This window comes from Bos javanicus, chromosome 19 (assembly GCF_032452875.1).
Source record: "Bos javanicus breed banteng chromosome 19, ARS-OSU_banteng_1.0, whole genome shotgun sequence".
In the NCBI taxonomy this organism is placed as follows: Eukaryota; Metazoa; Chordata; class Mammalia; order Artiodactyla; family Bovidae; genus Bos; species Bos javanicus.
The window spans coordinates 19,494,148-19,512,688 of record NC_083886.1 but is presented as its reverse complement, the minus strand read 5'-3'; the positions used below and the strand labels follow the sequence as shown (position 1 = coordinate 19,512,688).

The following is an 18,541-nucleotide window of genomic DNA, read 5'->3' as shown; positions in this document are numbered from 1 at the left end:
TCTTTATTCTTATGGATTGAAAAACAAATCGCAAATACTAAACTTTTCTCTTTATCACGTAGAAAGCAATAAACACTGATGAGTTGTTTGAATGTTCAGTTAAGATTGTTTGTTCAGCAAGTATTTTCTGTGTCTACTTCTTTGTTAGATACTGTTTTCACCCATGAGGCAGCAAAACCCCTGCCCTCATGGAGCTTAAATTCTAGTAGAGGAAACAGGTACTACTCCCCAAAATTATATTAGCTAATGTACTTAGTGAGAATGCTGTGAAGAAAAATAAGAGGATAAATGGTTGTTTTATAGAGAAAGCCTCTGGGAGAAGGTCATATTTGAGCAGAGACCTGAATGAAGTGGGCTTCATGCAAATATTGAGATTATATATTTACCTGAGTTAAGGAAGAAAATTGTGTGTTATCATGATTGTGTGGCTCTGTGTGCATTTGACACATGGTAGGAAGGAACACTTGGATTTATAATCATTTCTGCAGTTTTCACTTGGGAATTAAGCACCTTAGTGCCAGTATAGAACCTCTGGGAAGCGAATGCAGTATTCTTTTTCTGGTACAATTAGAGGATGAAACCTGTAATATGCCATGATTTCTTGTCCTGAGGTGCTCACCGGTAGTGAACACATTTCACTGTCAGTCAGGGATAGGAGAAAGCCAAGCCAACTAGTGCATTTCTCCTGCTCTTTAAAAAGTAGATGATTGCCTTGATAGAATCCACTGACTAGCCACCAGGGTAAAGAAAGGTTCGGGGCTTTTAATGGAAAGCAAAGGTGATTAGGAATAGTGCCATTGATTTTGCTACCATATTGTCTTTGAATCTGTCACTTAATGTCAGCGACATTGTTTTCTCTCAAGTCAGAAATTTGAAAGGGGTTATGTCTGTGGGAAAAGCAATTAGGATGTCGTACACTGGACTTCATCAATGTTAGTGAATGTTCTATTTTAGGCAGTGTAGGAGGAGGGGTACATTATATTCTTTTAAAAATTCTTTCTACCTTAAATATATTAACATATTCCTTGTGTATTTAAAAACAACTGCCTTTTTAAAAGTTTTATTTTTAATTGAAAGATAATAGCTTTAAAATATTGTATTGGTTTCCACCATACATCAACACGAATCAGCTACAGGTATACATATAAAAACTGCTTTTAAAAAAGTACCAAGAGGAAATCATAAAATAATTTTCTCCCAACTTAAATTTTGGAAATTTTCAAACTTAAAAAAGTTGAAGGAAAAATGCAGGTAGTTAATACCCATGTATCCTTCACCTAGATTCATAATTTGTTGACATTTTCCAACATGTGTTTTATTCATGAGTATTTTTGTGATAAACCATTTGAGGGTTAGATCATGGACACTTGATTCCGTTTCTTATTCCTAAACTTACCTCAGATCTCCTGAGAGCAAGGACATTAACCTCCATAACCACAATACATCTACCATATGCAGAAAAGCTAACATGAGACAAAAATACAGTGCTGTCTCCCCAGTTGCCTCAGTAATGTACTTTTCTGCTCCCTCCTCGCCATAGTCAAGGATCGTGATCTGTAGCTAGTTGTCCATTGTTGTATATATTCAGTCTCCTTCAATTTGGAATAGTTTTCCGGTCTCCACCTCCCGCTTTCCTTCCTTCTGTGACACTTTAAATACAGGCCTGTAGTTTTGCAGAATGTATTCCATTTTGGACTTTTGTGATTGTTTCATGTTTAGATTCAGGTTAAACATTTTGGGTAGGAACACTAATTGATGATGTGTTCTTTGTGCATGTCCCAGACACAGCTTGGTTTGATCACTTGGTTAAAGTGGTGGTCATATTTCTCCATTGTAACGGTATCAAGTATGGATTAATGAATTCCACTTTTATTCAGTCTGTTTTAATCTATTTCTGTTGCTATTTTAATGTTCAGATTGTCCTAAATTTGCTCAGGAGGAGCTCTGGAGCTCCAAGTTTCCTTTGACTTATTTTTATTCATTTATTTCCTTGTTTTCTGGAGTATTCTAGCTATTCCAGGCTTTACATTCTCCTTTTCCTACCTCTGCTCTGGAATTGGGTCTTTCTTAAGAGTCATGGTTCCTGTTAATAGAGGAAAAGTATTTGCCAGCCAAGATCTGGGGATTAGATGTTTAAAAATTTGTTTTATAATTTCTGAGAAGTTAAAGTCTCCTTAAAGAGTAAAAATCAAAAGCCATATCGAAAAATACGAATATGGAGCAAAATAAAAAACTTCTTTTAAAAACTGGGCTTCCCTGGTAGCTTAGAGGGTAAAGCGTCCGCCTGCAATGCGGGAGACCCGGGTTCAATCCCTGAGTCGGGAAGATCCCCTGGAGAAGGAAATGGCAACCCACTCCAGTACTCTTGCCTGGAAAATCCCATTGATAGAGGAGCCTGGGAGACTGCAGTCCATGGGGTCGCAAAGAGTCGGACACGACTGAGCGACTTCACTTTCCTTTCCTTTTGAAAACAAAAACACCATTGTAAGCCAAGTTGAAATAAAAATGACAAGTCAGAAGAAAATTAATTTGAATTCACAATATGTAGATATCAATGGATACCTCATTCCTCTAATGCATACAGATCATATTAAGTAAAAAGGAAAACACAACAGACCAATAGAATGAGGAAGGGATATCATGAAAATATAAGAAAAGAAAATATATATGGTTTTTAAACAACTAAAAGGTAAAACATCTGAATATAAAAATGCATTGAGATGTCGTTTTTTTCACTTACCAGTTTGACAGATATCAAAAAACTTGGTAAAGTACCATTGATGAGGCTGTGGGGGAAAAGGGACTCTTCATACATTACAGATAGGAGAGTAAATTGGATTGTAGCCATCAAAATGTACAGTCATAAAACAGAATGCTGTGTAGCCATGTAAATGTGTGAGGAGAGCTCCTTTCCATTTTAGAAGAATATTAATATCTATTCAAACTAATAAAATCACCTTTAAAAAATATTAAGCTGATATATTGAAGTAGAAAAAATTCAAGTAGCACAACATAAAGACAAAAATTCTTAAGTTCTTGAAATCATTTGCTATTAAGAGTCAGACTTTAGAGACAAGCTATCTGTATTGTATTGCTAGCTCTGGCTACTCACTGTGTCACCTTAAAGCAAGTTATTTAACCCTGTCTGTGCCCCCATTTCCTCTTCTGAACAGTAAAGTAATAGCATCAACTTCATAGAGTTGTTGGGAAAATTAAATGAACCATGTAAATAAAGTCTTTAAAATAGGGCCTGGCACATAGTAAGCACTCAATAAATGTCAGCTAATATCACCTGAGAGGATTTCTCTAAGACTGATGAGATGCCAGATTCTTGATATATAGTGAACTATTGGATATGGTTGGAGAATGGTATTTAGGTTAGTAGTGTTACCAGTGTTTAATGGTATGGAAAAAATAAAAAACTATATATACACACACAAATATGTACACACACATTAAAACTGTACTGTGAGTATGGGTTTAATTTAATTGATTCTTTGATTCAACCAGTATTCCACATATTCATTCACCTGTGAAATGTTTATTGAGCACCTATATGTGCCAGGTGCCCCCTTAGGATCTTATAATTATCTGATTTGTCATTATAATCATCAGTTTGCTGAGTCAAGAATTCTAGTTCAAGTATTTACAATAATTAAAGATAGCAGACGTAATTCTTAGTGGCTCCCTAAGGCAAGTATTAAAACACTGTTATTTCATTTCTAAAAGTATAAAGCCTGCACACATGCTTTATACTTAATATTTAAAACTTACTAAGTTTTAAGACCGTAAGCATATTATACTTTAAATGTTTTAAGTTATATCTGAGTAGCTACAGTAATGAAGTAATTCTCTAGTAATAGTTATTAGTACAAATCATTTAAAAAAATTTTTGGCCAGGAATGGAGTGTAGGTATATTTTTAAATCTTGTTGGGAATGTAAGCTAGTTTATAAATTTAATAATTGCTTTTGAATATAAATCTAAAGATGTAGAATTTGTGTACTTACAATAATACTCAGGTTACTTTAAAGTGTATGTGTTTGTCTAACAGGCGCTTACAGCTTTTAGATGGGGAATATGAAGTAGCCATGCAGGAAATGGAAGAATGTCCAATAAGCAAGAAAAGAGCAACATGGGAGACTATTCTTGATGGGAAGGTATGGACTACTCAGAAGACTGAGCACGTTATAGTTACAAACTCCCATTTCTGATTGATGTTTTCTTCCCCAAATGGAAATTCATGTTGAAAGGAATTCATATTGGAAGGAAGAGTCCTTTTTTTTAATACCTTGAAAAACACAAATCAAAATTATCTAGTCAGAGTATTTAATGGAAGGCATCATCCTTGGAGCCAGACCACCAGGTTCAAATCTCCACTCGTAGTTATGTGGCATCTGGCAAGTTACTTAATCCTTGTGTCTCAGTTTTCTCATCTGTTAAGCAAGGCATAGAATTGATGGATTAAATGAAATAATTAATGAAAGATGCTTAGCACCGTGCCTGGCATAAAATAAGTGCTCAATAAATGTTGACTGATATTTTAAATCCCATTCATAGTAACAGCAGGTAACATCTGACTAATAATAAACTTACCAGGAAATCTTTAAATCTTAGATGAAACAGGCTTAAAATAACTTTTAAGAGACTTAAAAATAGGCATACATACATTTCTTGGATAGGCAGACAATAGAACCAGTGTCATTTGTTTCTAAATATATTAGATCAGTGTAGCAGCACAAGCAAAATCCTGAAAGGATTTTTTTTTTCCTTAAGCCTTAAAATTAGTCTAAAGTTAACCTAAAACAGTGTGTAATAGTACTACGGAAAATTATGGAAAAGTTTTTTGAGAACCTTTACTTTCCAGATAACAATAAAATAACTTAAATTTATGGTGCAAGTATAGGAATAGACAAGCACATCACTGAAGCATAGTCTTGAAATAGTTTTGAGTTTAATCTGTGATAAAATTGGTGTTAGATCTGTGTGGGAAAGATAAACCGTTTATTATCTATGTGACAGAATTACTCTCTAGCCATCTGGAAATAAATTTAGACCTAACAAATTCCAGAAGGCTCATAAATGTAAATGTAAAAATTAACACTGCATAGCTTCAGAAAAAAGACAGATGAATATTAATATAATCTTGCTATGAGAAAAGTCCTTCTAGGTATGATACAAAAGCTAGAAATCATAAAAACGACTAATTAAAACGAGTCGTTTCTATACTTTAAAAATCTAAAGTTAAAACCAAATGATGGACTGGGGCAAATATTTGTAACATACAAAAGGCTAATATGAATATGCAATTAGTAAAAAGCAGTCTAATTAGGAGACATGGATAAAGAACAGTCTGACAGCTCAACAGATACAGATGACTAGTAAACTTTTTATTTTTTTATTTTTATTTTTTGACTTTTTTTAAATTTTATTTTTAAACTTTATTAGTTTTGCTAGTAAACTTTTTAAAAAGATACTCAACTTTACGAGTATTCAGAGACATGCAAACAAAATCAGAGATTACTAGCTTTTGATTACTAGTTTGACAACAGTTAAAAGAAGTTGACAGTTTCGAGTTGGAGATGTGGGGACATATATTCTTAAAGAATGCTTTAAGTTAAGAATAAGTTGATGTAACTTTACTGGAGGGGAGACTGACAATATAAATGAAAATATTAATTGTGTATATAGTCATTAACAATTTGATATAACAGTTTATATTTTACAATTTTGTCACAAGGTAGTACCTAGATAACTGAAAAGATCTAGGTAACAAGTCTTGCCTGAAAATTTTAAATAGTGAAAAATTGGAAACACCTTAACTCTTAGAATGATAGCCATTAAAAAGGGTAATATTTTGACAAGATTTCCATGATATTCAATTTTTACATAATAACACAACCACCTTTTCTAAAATTAAGCAGAATAGTGGTTACCTTCAGGTGATGGGATTTTAAATAACTTATTTATATGTATCTATAGTGCTTGAATTTTCTGCAGGTATTTGTTATTTTTATGTTTTAAATTTTTTAAAGTCTAAATTTATCCTTGAAAAAATAGGATTATTGTGTATGAGTTTTGAGGTTTTTCCAAGAAATTGAGACAATATTAAATTTCTTTTTTAAAGTTTAAATTTCTTCATGAGAAAATAGAATTATTATATATGAGTTTATACTCATTATAAGACTTTATAGGCATGCTGCAGTCCATGGGGTTGCAAAGAGTCGGACACGACTGAGCAACTGAATTGAACAGATACATGAGCTTGGGGGTTTTCCCAAGAAATTGAGGTATCCTTTTAAGTCAGGTCATATAGATTTGCTTCTTTTTAACAGTTCTATGTTATTCTTTTAAGTAAATGTCCCATAAGTTGCTAAACTAATGTCACTTAAGTTGATAATTTATTTTAATTTTTTTTACATTTTAACAAATGTTGTGAGTATACTTGGACTCACTTGTACATGTATCTTTTTGCATTGCAAGTATTTTTACAAGATAAATTCCTAGATACGGACTCACTCTGTCAGAATTGGTTTATATGATTACCCTTTCACGTCACTACAGTCTAAAATTATAGTTTTAAAGGATTATTTGTAATAAAGATGTAGAAGGAGGTTAGACTTGTGTGGCAGTAAAATAGGAAATCATTGAAGATTTCTATAAAAAGGAATAACATGAAAGAATCTTTGACAAAAATTACTTGGTCTCCTGAATATGGATTGAGAAGTAAAAATTAGAAGCAGAGCAGCTGAGATACTGCTCTCTAGTAATAAGATACTGTAGTAAGAATCTGTACATGGTAATTATATGAGAATAGCAAGAATAGGTTTCAAATGTAATAGTGAAATTTTTAGTTTAGGGTTACTGCTGCTGCTGCTAAGTTGCTTCAGTCGTGTCCGACTCTGTGCGACCCCATAGACGGCAGCCCACCAGGCTCCCCTGTCCCTGGGATTCTCCAGGCAAGAACACTGGAGTGGGTTGCCATTTCCTTCTCCTTTAGGGCCACTAGTAGAATGATAATGCTTGGGACAAAAATAAGTGTACTTGAGAGGAAAAGATAATAGATTCATGTCTAAACATATTTTAGTTCAGGATGACCTGGATATCCAAGTGACAATGTTTAGAGCTCTTAAGTGTAAAGAAGGGAGAAGCAATTTGGGAATAATCTAATAGGTAAATCCTTGAGGGTGGGTGAGAGATTGGGGCTTGTGGCTAAATGTTGACTAGGAACTAATTAAGGAGACCAAGGGAAGAGTGGTTTTGTAAGTGATTGAAAGTGGAGGAGGAAAGCCTCAGTGTCCTAAAATTCAGAGTGAGAACCAAGGGCAGTCGTTGTGAAGCTGAGAAGTCAAAAATTATTCATTGCTAAAACCATTCAATTCAGTCAGAAGTAATTGGTCATCTTTAGAGAAGTTGCAAACTGGCAGGCTTTGGGTACCATAGTTTTTTTTTTTGTTTTTTTTTTTTTAATTTGTTAGTTACCAGCAAATAAAAATGGGAGTATTTTTTATAAGAACTTAAAAAAAAAGTCTGAAAATCTGGCTGTATTGGGCCAGTGTTTGTATGGGGAACCAGTGTAGCAATTGCCAGTCTGAGCCCTCTAGTACTATATACAGTCTTTACTGCGCCATACATTTACTTTATTTTCCTGGCTATCCATGTAGGCACTTGGGGGTTTTTAAAGGAAAAATCTGTTGATTGAAGTCAGTTCTACATTAATATGTCATAATAAGTATTTTTTTTTTACTCCTACAATTTCTTTCAATTCAGTTTTTGGGATCTTCACTGTTGTCATGTTTTTTCTTTTTTAGAGACTGCCTCCATTTGAAACATTTTCTCAGGGACCTACATTGCAGTTCACTCTTCGTTGGACAGGAGAGACCAATGATAAATCTACAGCTCCTATAGCCAAACCTCTTGCCACTAGAAATTCAGAGAGTCTTCATCAAGAAAATAAGCCTGGTTCAGTAAAACCTACTCAAACTATTGGTATGAAAACTTTGCTGTCAAAATAATGCTTTGCAGAGTTAGGACTTAGGTTTTAGATTAATTTGTCTTTTGCTCCAGTAATCTTCAGAAATATTATTTGACTTACTAGACACATTATGAGTAAATTACGATTCTCCTAAAGTTTTGTGATGAAGTGCTGATCAATAGTACTTTATTCACTAGATGTATGTGGGAATTTTGGAGATTTTTTAATTTTAGAATCATGGTATAATATATAGTATATATGCCGTATATTACATAATATCTTCAAATGAGGTCTCAGTTCAGTTCAGTCGCTCAGTCATGTCCGACTCTGCGACCCTATGAATTGCAGCACGCCAGGCCTCCCTGTCCGTCACCAACTCCCAGAGTTCACCCAAACTCATGTCCATTGAGTCGGTGATGCCATCTAGCCATCTCATCCTCTGTCATCCCCTTTTCCTCCTGCCCCCAATCCCTCCCAGCATCAGAGTCTTTTCCAATGAGTCAGCTCTTCGCATGAGGTGGCCAAAGGATTGGAGTTTCAGCTTTAGCATCATTCCTTCCAAAGAACACCCAGGACTGATCTCCTTTAGAAGGGACTGGTTGGATCTCCTTGCAGTCCAAGGGACTCTCAAGAGTCTTCTCCAACACCACAGTTCAAAAGCATCAATTCTTCGGCGCTCAGCTTTCTTCACAGTCCAACTCTCACATCCATACATGACTACTGGAAAAACCATGGCCTTGACTAGACGGACCTTTGTTGGCAAAGTAATGTCTCTGCTTTTGAATATGCTATCTAGGTTGGTCATAGCTTTCCTTCCAAGGAGTAAGCGTCTTTTAATTTCATGGCTGCAGTCACCATCTGCAGTGATTTTGGAGCCCCCAAAAATAAAGTCTGACACTGTTTCCCCATCTGTTTCCCATGAAGTGATGGGACCGGATGCCATGATCTTCATTTTCTGAATGTTGAGCTCTAAGCCAACTTTTTCACTCTCCACTTTCACTTTCATCAAAAGGCTTTTTAGTTCCTCGTCACTTTCTGCCATAAGGGTGGTGTCATCTACCTATCTGAGGTTATTGATATTTCTCCTGGCAATCTTGATTCCAGCTTGTGCTTCTTCCAGCCCAGCGTTTCTCATGATGTACTCTGCATAGAAGTTAAATAAGTAAGGTGACAATACACAGCCTTGACGTACTCCTTTTCCTATTTGGAACCAGTCTGTTGTTCATGTCCAGTTATAAACTTGCTTCCTGACCTGCATATAGGTTTCTCAAGAGGCAGGTCAGGTGGTCTGGTATTCCCATCTCTTTCAGAATTTTCCACAGTTTATTGTGATCCACACAGTCAAAGGCTTTGTCATAGTCTATAGATAGCTTTATGTCAATTTAGGATAAGTTTTTCCATTAAATAAATTTGTCCCAAACTCATGAGAAAATGATTGGTTTTCAGAGCCTTGTAGTTTTGAATTGCAGCTATAAAGGGCTTTGGAACAATGTGCTTTTTCAAATTTACATAAAAATTTGTTTATATTATGGAACTGACTTAACCATTTAAGAATATTTGAACAATTTGGGGGCTGGAAGAGGATTATTATAACCTGAATTTTATCAGGTTAAATTTTGTAGTAAATTTTTAAGAGGAGAAACATCTACTAATTGTAGCAGTTAGCTCTGTTGGGTTAAGGCCCATGTTGCAGTATTCTTTCATTTTTTATCTGCCTGATGAGAACACTGTCCTTGACCTGAGGGTATCCATGTGTTTTATCTAAGACTGTTTAAGAAGGCAGAAGGGAGCTGTCTTTGACATATACCACTCAAGTCCGTCCATTAGCTGTGTGCAAGTCAACTGTAGTTAGAGTCAGTTTTAGGAGATGTAAGAAATGACCCCTGTCAGGGGAAAGATTTCCCAAGGAAATTGTAGTCTGGGCACTTCTCAAAGTGTTCTGTGGCCAAATACTAGTAAAAGAGTTTTCAGGAAACTGAGTAGAAAAGATTTTTACAAAGTTTTACATAGGAAATGATTACTTATGTCAGGAGAAATACAAATTTTCATTTTTAAGTCAGTAAAATAATACACCAAAATTATTAATGATGATGTTTTGGATTTGGAATGATATTATTACAATCATTTTCATTTAATTTATTAAACCAATATTGAGTGGATGTCTGCTCACTGTTGTGCACTGGAAATAGAGAGACCAAGCAAAACCTTACTTTGACCTCAAAGTGCTTAAAGCATTACAGTGACTACGTATAATACTTGGGGTTATTTTTTAAATGTTTTAGAACATGATAGGTGTCCTAATGTTTTAGGACATTTTAAAGGGGAAAAAAGAATGGATCCTACCAGTAAAGACCTTAGTATCTGGTTAGGTTGCTGATAAAGGGATTGTTCCCCTGAAATCACTTGAGGGTGAAAACATTGTATTCAATGCCACAAGAAGAATTTTGTGAAACCTTTATTGTTTAATTATGTTCACAACAGATATTTCACTTTTTAGAAGCAAGTATTTTCATTAAAAGTGTATGTTTTCAGCTGTTAAAGAATCATTGACTACAGATCTGCAAACAAGAAAAGAAAAAGATACTTCAAATGAAAACCGACAAAAATTAAGAATATTTTATCAGGTAAACATAGCTGACCCTTCTTTTAAGTAATCATGAGATACTTTTGTTTTGCACGTTCTATCTGAAATATTCTGACATACTTAAATAAATAGAATGCCTCTGACTTGATTTTCCTTTTATATTATTTTAACTATGTTTAAAGTTGATATTGAAACAAAATATCTTGAGATATGTAAGTTGGAGATTTGCTGTTCTTTTTGTCTTTTGTTATCTTTAAAGTTCCTTTATAACAACAATACGAGACAACAAACTGAAGCAAGAGATGACCTACATTGCCCTTGGTGCACCCTGAACTGCCGCAAACTTTATAGCTTACTTAAACATCTTAAACTCTGCCACAGCAGATTTATCTTCAATTATGTTGTAAGTAGTTTTTCATTTTTTCTTACTATTATATATTATGATAAAATTTGGCTTTCAGAAATTGTACTTTGTGCAGGATGCCAAAGTTTCCACGTTGAATGGATTGTTTATGGATGAATTACGGTGAATGACTCAGTGTTTGTGTATATTTGCACAGTGCACCTCTAATGACTCACATAATCCTCACCCCAGCTCTTTGAATTAAGTGGTAATTTCCTTATCCTTGCTCAGACAAGAAATAATTTGTACAGTTACCAAGCCAATAAATGGCACAGCCAGGATTTTAACATGGATCTTTTTGACTCCAGATCTTCTGGCCCCCTGTTCACCATGCTGGTATGCCTGGCTTATTTTAGTTTTCAAAACATTTAAGAACCCACAAGTACGTTTTAATTAAGTGGAGGAATAGGTATTTAAGATAAGATAATTAATATTTTATTTTTCTGATCACCTTGCCATTTTTGTTACAGTATCATCCAAAAGGTGCTAGGATAGATGTTTCTATCAACGAGTGTTATGATGGCTCCTATGCAGGAAATCCTCAGGATATTCATCGCCAGCCCGGATTTGCTTTTAGTCGCAATGGACCAGTAAAGAGAACACCTATCACACACATTCTTGTGTGCAGGTAGGTAAAAAGGGCATGTGGCAAAAGTTTATTTTCTGACTTTATTGATGTTTGAGGAATAAAGGGAAGCCATTCAAAACTACTGTTTAGGTGGCAGTTCTTATTTCAGTATTAAATAAGTCTCTGGGGTCGCATACTGCTTTATAACTCTCCCTGGCTCCTGTTTCTACAGCAGTTTTCTCACTTCCTCCTCACAGCTTTTTCCTGTGTTAATGTGGCTACTGCTCTAGTGGTTATAGGGAGATTGAAGTGTCTCCCAGTAGAAGTTTCTGTGTGCATGCCTAGGTGGAAACCTCTGTAAGAAAGGAATGTACTCTGAGTAGTGTGAGCCCTCTCTGTGTTACTTAATATTACATCAACATTTATTTTCATTAGGCCAAAAAGAACAAAAGCAAGTATGTCTGAATTTCTTGAATCCGAAGATGGAGAAGTGGAACAGCAGCGAACATACAGTAGTGGACACAACCGCCTCTATTTCCATAGTGATACTTGTTTACCTCTCCGTCCACAAGAAATGGAAGTAGATAGTGAAGATGAAAAAGACCCCGAATGGCTAAGAGAAAAAACCATTACTGTAATTATTACTGTTCTGTTGCTATTACCATCATCATCATTATCATTATCGACAATGATTTTACAATTTTATGATGAAATGATTTTGTTTGAAAACTAATAACTTTAATATGAATTAAATTTTTGATTTAATGTTAAGGAGCATTTTTCTAAATTAAGGAATTCAGGAATCTACAATTTTTGTAATTGTGTCATTTTAATAGTTACCAACTAAAGGAAATACGGGTTTTCTTGTGATTTTGTGTGTTTTCATTTTATTTAAAGGCAACTATTTTCATAATAAGGATTTCCCTTTTAAAATTACCACTTAAATGGATGTTGGAAACATCTGCTTTGCTATATAAATAAGTTGTGGTATTTTTAGTTACAAAAAATTCTGTTTTTAACATTCTCACAATTTTTTCTTAGAAATACCAATTATATTTATTCTGCATCTAATAAATTTTTTTCCCCTCTTTTTTTCTAAAAGCAAATTGAGGAATTTTCTGATGTTAATGAAGGAGAGAAAGAAGTGATGAAACTATGGAATCTCCATGTCATGAAGCATGGGTAGGGTGTTTCTAGATTTAAATATTCCATTTCCTTCATGTTCTTTTTGTTGCTTCACATTCTGTAAATCTGTGTTAGGATCTTACTTAAAATTTAGGTATAATTTGTCCTAAATATCCTAATTCAGGTATTAGAAAAATGGTTACCTTCAAAGAATGTTTTAAGTAAGGTGCTAGCTCCATCTAACAGCAGGTTTTTAGTTAATGTTTTTTTAATAACCCAGCTTTTATTCCTTTTATTGCTAGGGAATACATAAATAATACACCGTGTGCTACACACCTGGAAATCCTGAAAACCACTAACACAATTATTAACAAAAATTTTAACTGCTTTATTATTCAGAGTAAAATATAAACAGTCAGCTTTTCTTATTTCTTACTACCATTTCATAAAGCTGAGGGTAGAACAATCCTAATTTCTCGTGCCTTTGGGGCTGTAGCATTGTTTTTCCTGTACATCTGCTTCCCTATGTGAACTGTTTACCTGTCAGTACATAGATTCTTCTCTACCTTCGTTAGTATTAGACCCTCAAATAAGGCTTTCTTTTATAGCACATGGATCTAAGGTTTTTTCCTTTAAAGGTTAAATGAAATAAATGGGAAGAGGCGTTTTATTTTCTTTATTCTTGGGGAATGGAGGACGTAAGTGTTTTAAGTTCTAGTTCAGATGACTGGGTGCATCGCTTATAGCCTTTTTTTTTTTTTTTTGGTAAACTGCCTTGAGCTAAGAATAGTCTTCACATTTTTAGTGGGTTGTAAAAAAAATTAAAGAGGAAGACAATAGAGATTACATATGGCTTGCTAATTCGTTTCAGTCGTGTCCAACTCTTTGTGACTCTATGGACTGTAGCCCACCAGGCTCCTCTGTCCATGGGATTCTCCAGGCAAGAGTACTGGTGTGGGTTGCCATGTCCTCCTCCAGGGGATCTTTCCAACCTAAGGATCAAACTCGCGTCTCTTACGTCTCCTGCGTTGGCAGGAGGTCTTTATTTACCACTAGCACCATCTGGAAAGCCCACATATGGCTTGCAAAGCCTAAAATACTTACTGTTTAGCCTTTTACAGAAAATGTTTGCTTCATCCCTGGTCTAGTCATTAAAACTCAGTTATGAGTAAATATGTATGTGGAGGCTTGGCTGAAATCTCTTTCTCCTTTTGTCCTGATATGCCAGTTTCAAGATAGAATTTTAGTCAAATTACTTAATTGAGTTATATTTTAATTCCTGATCCAAATCTGTCAGCATAAGAACTACTAGGTTCACTATAAACTGGCATTACAAAGTGGCAGGTAGTTGGTAAACTATTTGTATTTTTTCAGATCTGTAATCAGGCTTTTACATTTTACAGATTCTGTTTTGAGTCTCAGTGGGTAATTGAACATCCATCTCCTATTTGGTTTAATTTGGTTCTCTCAAATTTTATTCCTTGTCTTCCACCAAAACAGTCATACTATACCACAATTGTTGTGACATGTTCATTTTTTCAAAAGTTTACCATTAACTGAAAGTGTGTAGAAACACTGCTTCTGAAATAGGAAACTGAGAGAATAGTGTTACACAGTTAATGAAAGTGGAGTGGCAAGAGAAAATATTTTACACTTTTAACTGCTAACTTCCTAATTTCATTAGGAAAAACAGAAATGACATCTGTTTAAGCTCTGGTTAAATTAAACCTCTTTAAATTTCTAACATGGTAAGTTTATTCAGGTGATTGAATCTCAGACTCACTATAGTTTTACTAGTTAAATCATCACTTACCTAGGTATAGTCTTATTATCTTGTAATAGTTATCATTGTGGCCTTTGACAGAAATACTTTGTATTGTTGTTGATGTGTTTGTGTTTTTATTAAATAGGTTTATTGCTGACAATCAAATGAATCATGCCTGTATGCTGTTTGTAGAAAACTATGGACAGAAAATAATTAAGAAGAATTTATGTCGAAACTTCATGCTTCATCTAGTCAGCATGCATGACTTTAATCTTATTAGCATAATGTCAATAGATAAAGCTGTTACCAAGCTCCGTGAAATGCAACAAAAATTAGAAAAAGGAGAATCTGCTTCCCCTGCAAATGAAGAAGTCACTGAAGAACAAAATGGGACAGCAAATGGATTTAGTGAAATTAACTCAAAAGAGAAAGCTTTGGAAACAGATGGTGTCTCAGGGGTTTCAAAACAGAGCAAAAAACAAAAACTCTGAAAAGGCTTAACCCCCACATTATGGACAAACACTGAAATTTCATTCTAGGGAATTCAGCCTCTAGGAAGGGTTCTGTTTTTGTTTTTAATCATAGGTTCCAAACAGGCACTGTCAGATGAAGTAAATGATTTCAACAAGGATATTTTTAATCAGGGTTCTACTTCACTTCAGTATGCAGCATTACCCACATATCAGTTTTTTTGATGTCATTAAAATATTCTCAAGTTCAAGCATGAAAAGCAATACCTTAAAGTATTTTTAACTTCAACAATTGTCTTATGAAATATACTGAATTGATCTAGAAATTATTTCATATTTATAATGTGTTGGGTTTTTTTTTTTTTTGGCATTTGTGACTGGCTGTTTTTCTACTTTGTAATTGTGAGACATTTTCTTGGGGAGGGAAAATTAGAATGTGATTCCTTTTTTTAGAAACTGAAGATTTTTGTGAAATTATGTTGCAGTACTGTTTGCAATCAGACCTTAATCCTTGACTTTGAAATCATTTATCAATTTGGAATGCAAAAGTACAACATAAGGTATTTTACATTATGTGAGTTCATTTTACAATTTAAAAATAGCACTTCTTCATCTTAGGCCTGTTTGAGAACATGTTAATTTTTCACATTGTCAGTGAAATGTCAGTGTTGGCTTCTAAGGTCACTGATCATCCATTTGTTTTTATGTGGACAATTTTAGTGCATTGCTCACCCAGTATATTTTTTTAAACTTGAACATTTTGCTGTTTTTTTTTTTCTTCTTTCCCAATTAGGTAATCACATGGAAGATTCAGCTGTTCACATCTGTTCATTAGGATTGTAAACCAAGGGAAGAACGAGTTTAAGATTTTTAAGATGCCACTTTTGAGGGAGGAAATGTTCTATAAAAATGAACCAGAAAATGTTGTAACATTTTTTTTTCTTTGCAAGGATGTCTTCGTAATGTATTTCATGATTAGAATATCCAATGCAGATAAGCTGACTTGAATCGTTGTGAGCAGTTTTGCCCTGTGTTATATGTGTCTCATGCACATATTTACAGTTGGATTTTCTCCAACAGAAAGTGGTTTCACTACTGGCACATTAACAAGCACCAATAGATTTTTAGTCCAACTCCAAGCACTGTGGTTGAGTAACATCACCTCAATTTTTTATTATCCTTAAAGATAATTGCATTTTCATATTCTTTATTTATAAAGGATCAATGCTGCTGTAAATACAGGTATTTTTAATTTTTTTAATTTCATTCCACCACCATCAGATGCAGTTCCCTATTTTGTTTAATGAAGGGATATATAAGCTTTCTAATGGTGTCTTCAGAAATTTATAAAATGTAAATACTGATTTGATTGGTCTTTAAGATGTGTTTAACTGTGAGGCTATTTAACTGATAGTGTGGATGTGATTTGTCATCCAGTATTAAGTTCCTAGTCATTGATTTTTTTTGTGTTAAAAAAAAATAGGAAAGAGGGAAACTGCAGCTTTCATTACAGACTCCTTGATTGGTAAGCTCTCCAAATGATGAGTTACAGTAAACTCTGATTATGCCTCTGCATAGTGGATTTCGAGCATTTCTCTCGGGCTTTAATTTGCTAAAGCTGTGCACATATGTAAAAAAAAAAAAATAGATTATTTTAGGGGAGATGTAGGTGTAGAATTATTGCTTATGTCATTTCTTAAGCAGTTATGCTCTTAATGCTTAAAAGAAGGCTAGCATTGTTTGCACAAAAAGTTGGTGATTCCCTCCCCCAAATAGTAATGAAATTACTTCTGTTGAGTAAACTTTTTATGTCATCTTATAATAAAAGCTGAAAAAATCCCTTTGTTTCTATTTATAAAAAAAAGCTTTTCTATATGTACCCTTGATAAGAGATTTTGAAGAAATCATGTAAGATGATAAAGCATTTGAATGGTACAGTAGATGTAAAAAAAAAAAATTCAGTTTAAAAGAACGTTTGTTTTTACATTAAATGTTTATTTGAAATCAAATGATTTTGTACATAAAGTTCAATAATATAAAAGCTGCATTCTGTTTTGTTTTTTGTATTATGAATTGTTAATACACGCACAAAAATTTTGGCTTGCTAAGATAGGAAATATCCAAAAAAATATATCCATTGGAACAAATAAGTTGAGAAAAATTAATGTGAAATCCTGCTTTCGGTTCTAGTAATAGCAGTTGCAACTAGTGTGTCATACTGTCACATAAAAAATATTTTAAAATTGATAGTCTAGGGTAATGTCAATATTAATTGCCCTAATGCTGATTCACCTTTGGTTTTTTCAATTTTCTTTTGAATGAAAAAGGATTTATGTTGGCTTTCAAAAAGCCATATAGTGAGACACAAATAATAAAACAATTTTGTAATAAAGTACTATATTCTGTGAGGTCAGTAGTTGAAATTAATTTAGAAGAATTGAGGAAAATGTTACCGAAGTGTTGACAGTTCCACTGTGCTTGCTTTATTTACAAGAAATAGCTTGCCTGTACACATGTGTATTCTTTGAGCTGAGCGCCCCTCTGGTTCCAAAGCTCACTCTGTTTCTTTAAGCACCTGCTTCCTTTTCATTAGACTGCTGAGTCAGTCTCACTAGCCTTAGTAGTGACTCATGGTCTTCATTGGTGTTCAGATATTTGTTACATAAACTGAAGGCCTTATATGCCATGCTAACTAAGCATTTGGATTTCAGGCAGTAAGAAGTATTTGGAGATTTACTGTACAGACGTGACACAAACCAGTCTGTGTCATAGGTGAGCTGTGGCTCCAAGAATCTGGGAGGGAAGAAGGTCTCCACAGGGAGAAGCACAGGGATGCTGCGGGAGTCCTCCAGGTGAGATACCCAACTAAATAACAGAATTCTGCTCATTGTGAAGTAAGTGCCCAAGAAGTAACCATGGTGTTTCAGTGTGCAGAAATGAACTAATCAGCAGTGACAACGCCAAGGGAAGAAGAGTTTCATAAAGGAAGCCGTCCTGTAACAGAAAATGAGTTTAAAACAGCAACTTTAAGGGTTAAATAACAGAAAACAGGTTTGAGGAGTTTACTACTAATAAATGGAAAATGAGTCGGAGAAGTTTATCATGAATACGTGGGAAATAGGGCCATCGAAAGAGGGAAACAGGCAGAGATTGGGGAGAGTGGATAGGAAGGTTGAGTCTGCAGACTATGGAAGACACAGAGGACACATTGCCAGAAAGACAAAGATAGGAAGACACAAAGATACACATTGCCAGAAAAGGAAACAATGAGATCAAGAACACAGGTGGATTCAGCTTGCTAAAGATGAAAGAGTGCTGATAATACTGTTGGGTAAAAAATGGAGAAGTGGGTACTCATGACATTTCTGGGGGGGAAATAAGCTAGTACAACCTCTACAGAGTAATTTGGTACTTAACATTAAAATCATAATGCGTTTAACCTTTGCCCCAACAATTTTATCTTCAGGAATTTAATCCAACATAAACTGGGGCACATGTAAATTGACAAACTGACCACTGTTGAGCAGATTAGAAAGGTACAGAAAAGTTTCTAGAATACTTCCATTTTTAACAAGATTTGAAAAGAATATGTGCCCATATTTGGGTGAAGAATATAACTAAATGGATACACAAAAGCAACTGCTGTCAGAAA

The 18,541-nt window shown here is 34.4% G+C and overlaps 1 protein-coding gene across 3 annotated transcripts in view; it reads left to right on the top strand.

The window, feature by feature from the left end:
* SUZ12 (SUZ12 polycomb repressive complex 2 subunit) overlaps window positions 1-16,934 on the top strand; it is a 39,379-nt gene extending 22,445 nt beyond the window's left edge. For all 3 annotated transcript variants that reach the window (XM_061390452.1, XM_061390454.1, XM_061390453.1), the window contains 8 exons: window positions 4,054-4,159; window positions 7,811-7,988; window positions 10,507-10,598; window positions 10,818-10,961; window positions 11,432-11,589; window positions 11,965-12,163; window positions 12,632-12,711; window positions 14,565-16,934. In XM_061390452.1, coding sequence (XP_061246436.1) covers window positions 4,054-4,159; window positions 7,811-7,988; window positions 10,507-10,598; window positions 10,818-10,961; window positions 11,432-11,589; window positions 11,965-12,163; window positions 12,632-12,711; window positions 14,565-14,910 — 1,303 coding nt within the window. In that variant the 3' untranslated portion in view covers window positions 14,911-16,934. The remainder of the gene's footprint in view (window positions 1-4,053; window positions 4,160-7,810; window positions 7,989-10,506; window positions 10,599-10,817; window positions 10,962-11,431; window positions 11,590-11,964; window positions 12,164-12,631; window positions 12,712-14,564) is intronic.
* Window positions 16,935-18,541: the final 1,607 nt, after the last annotated feature.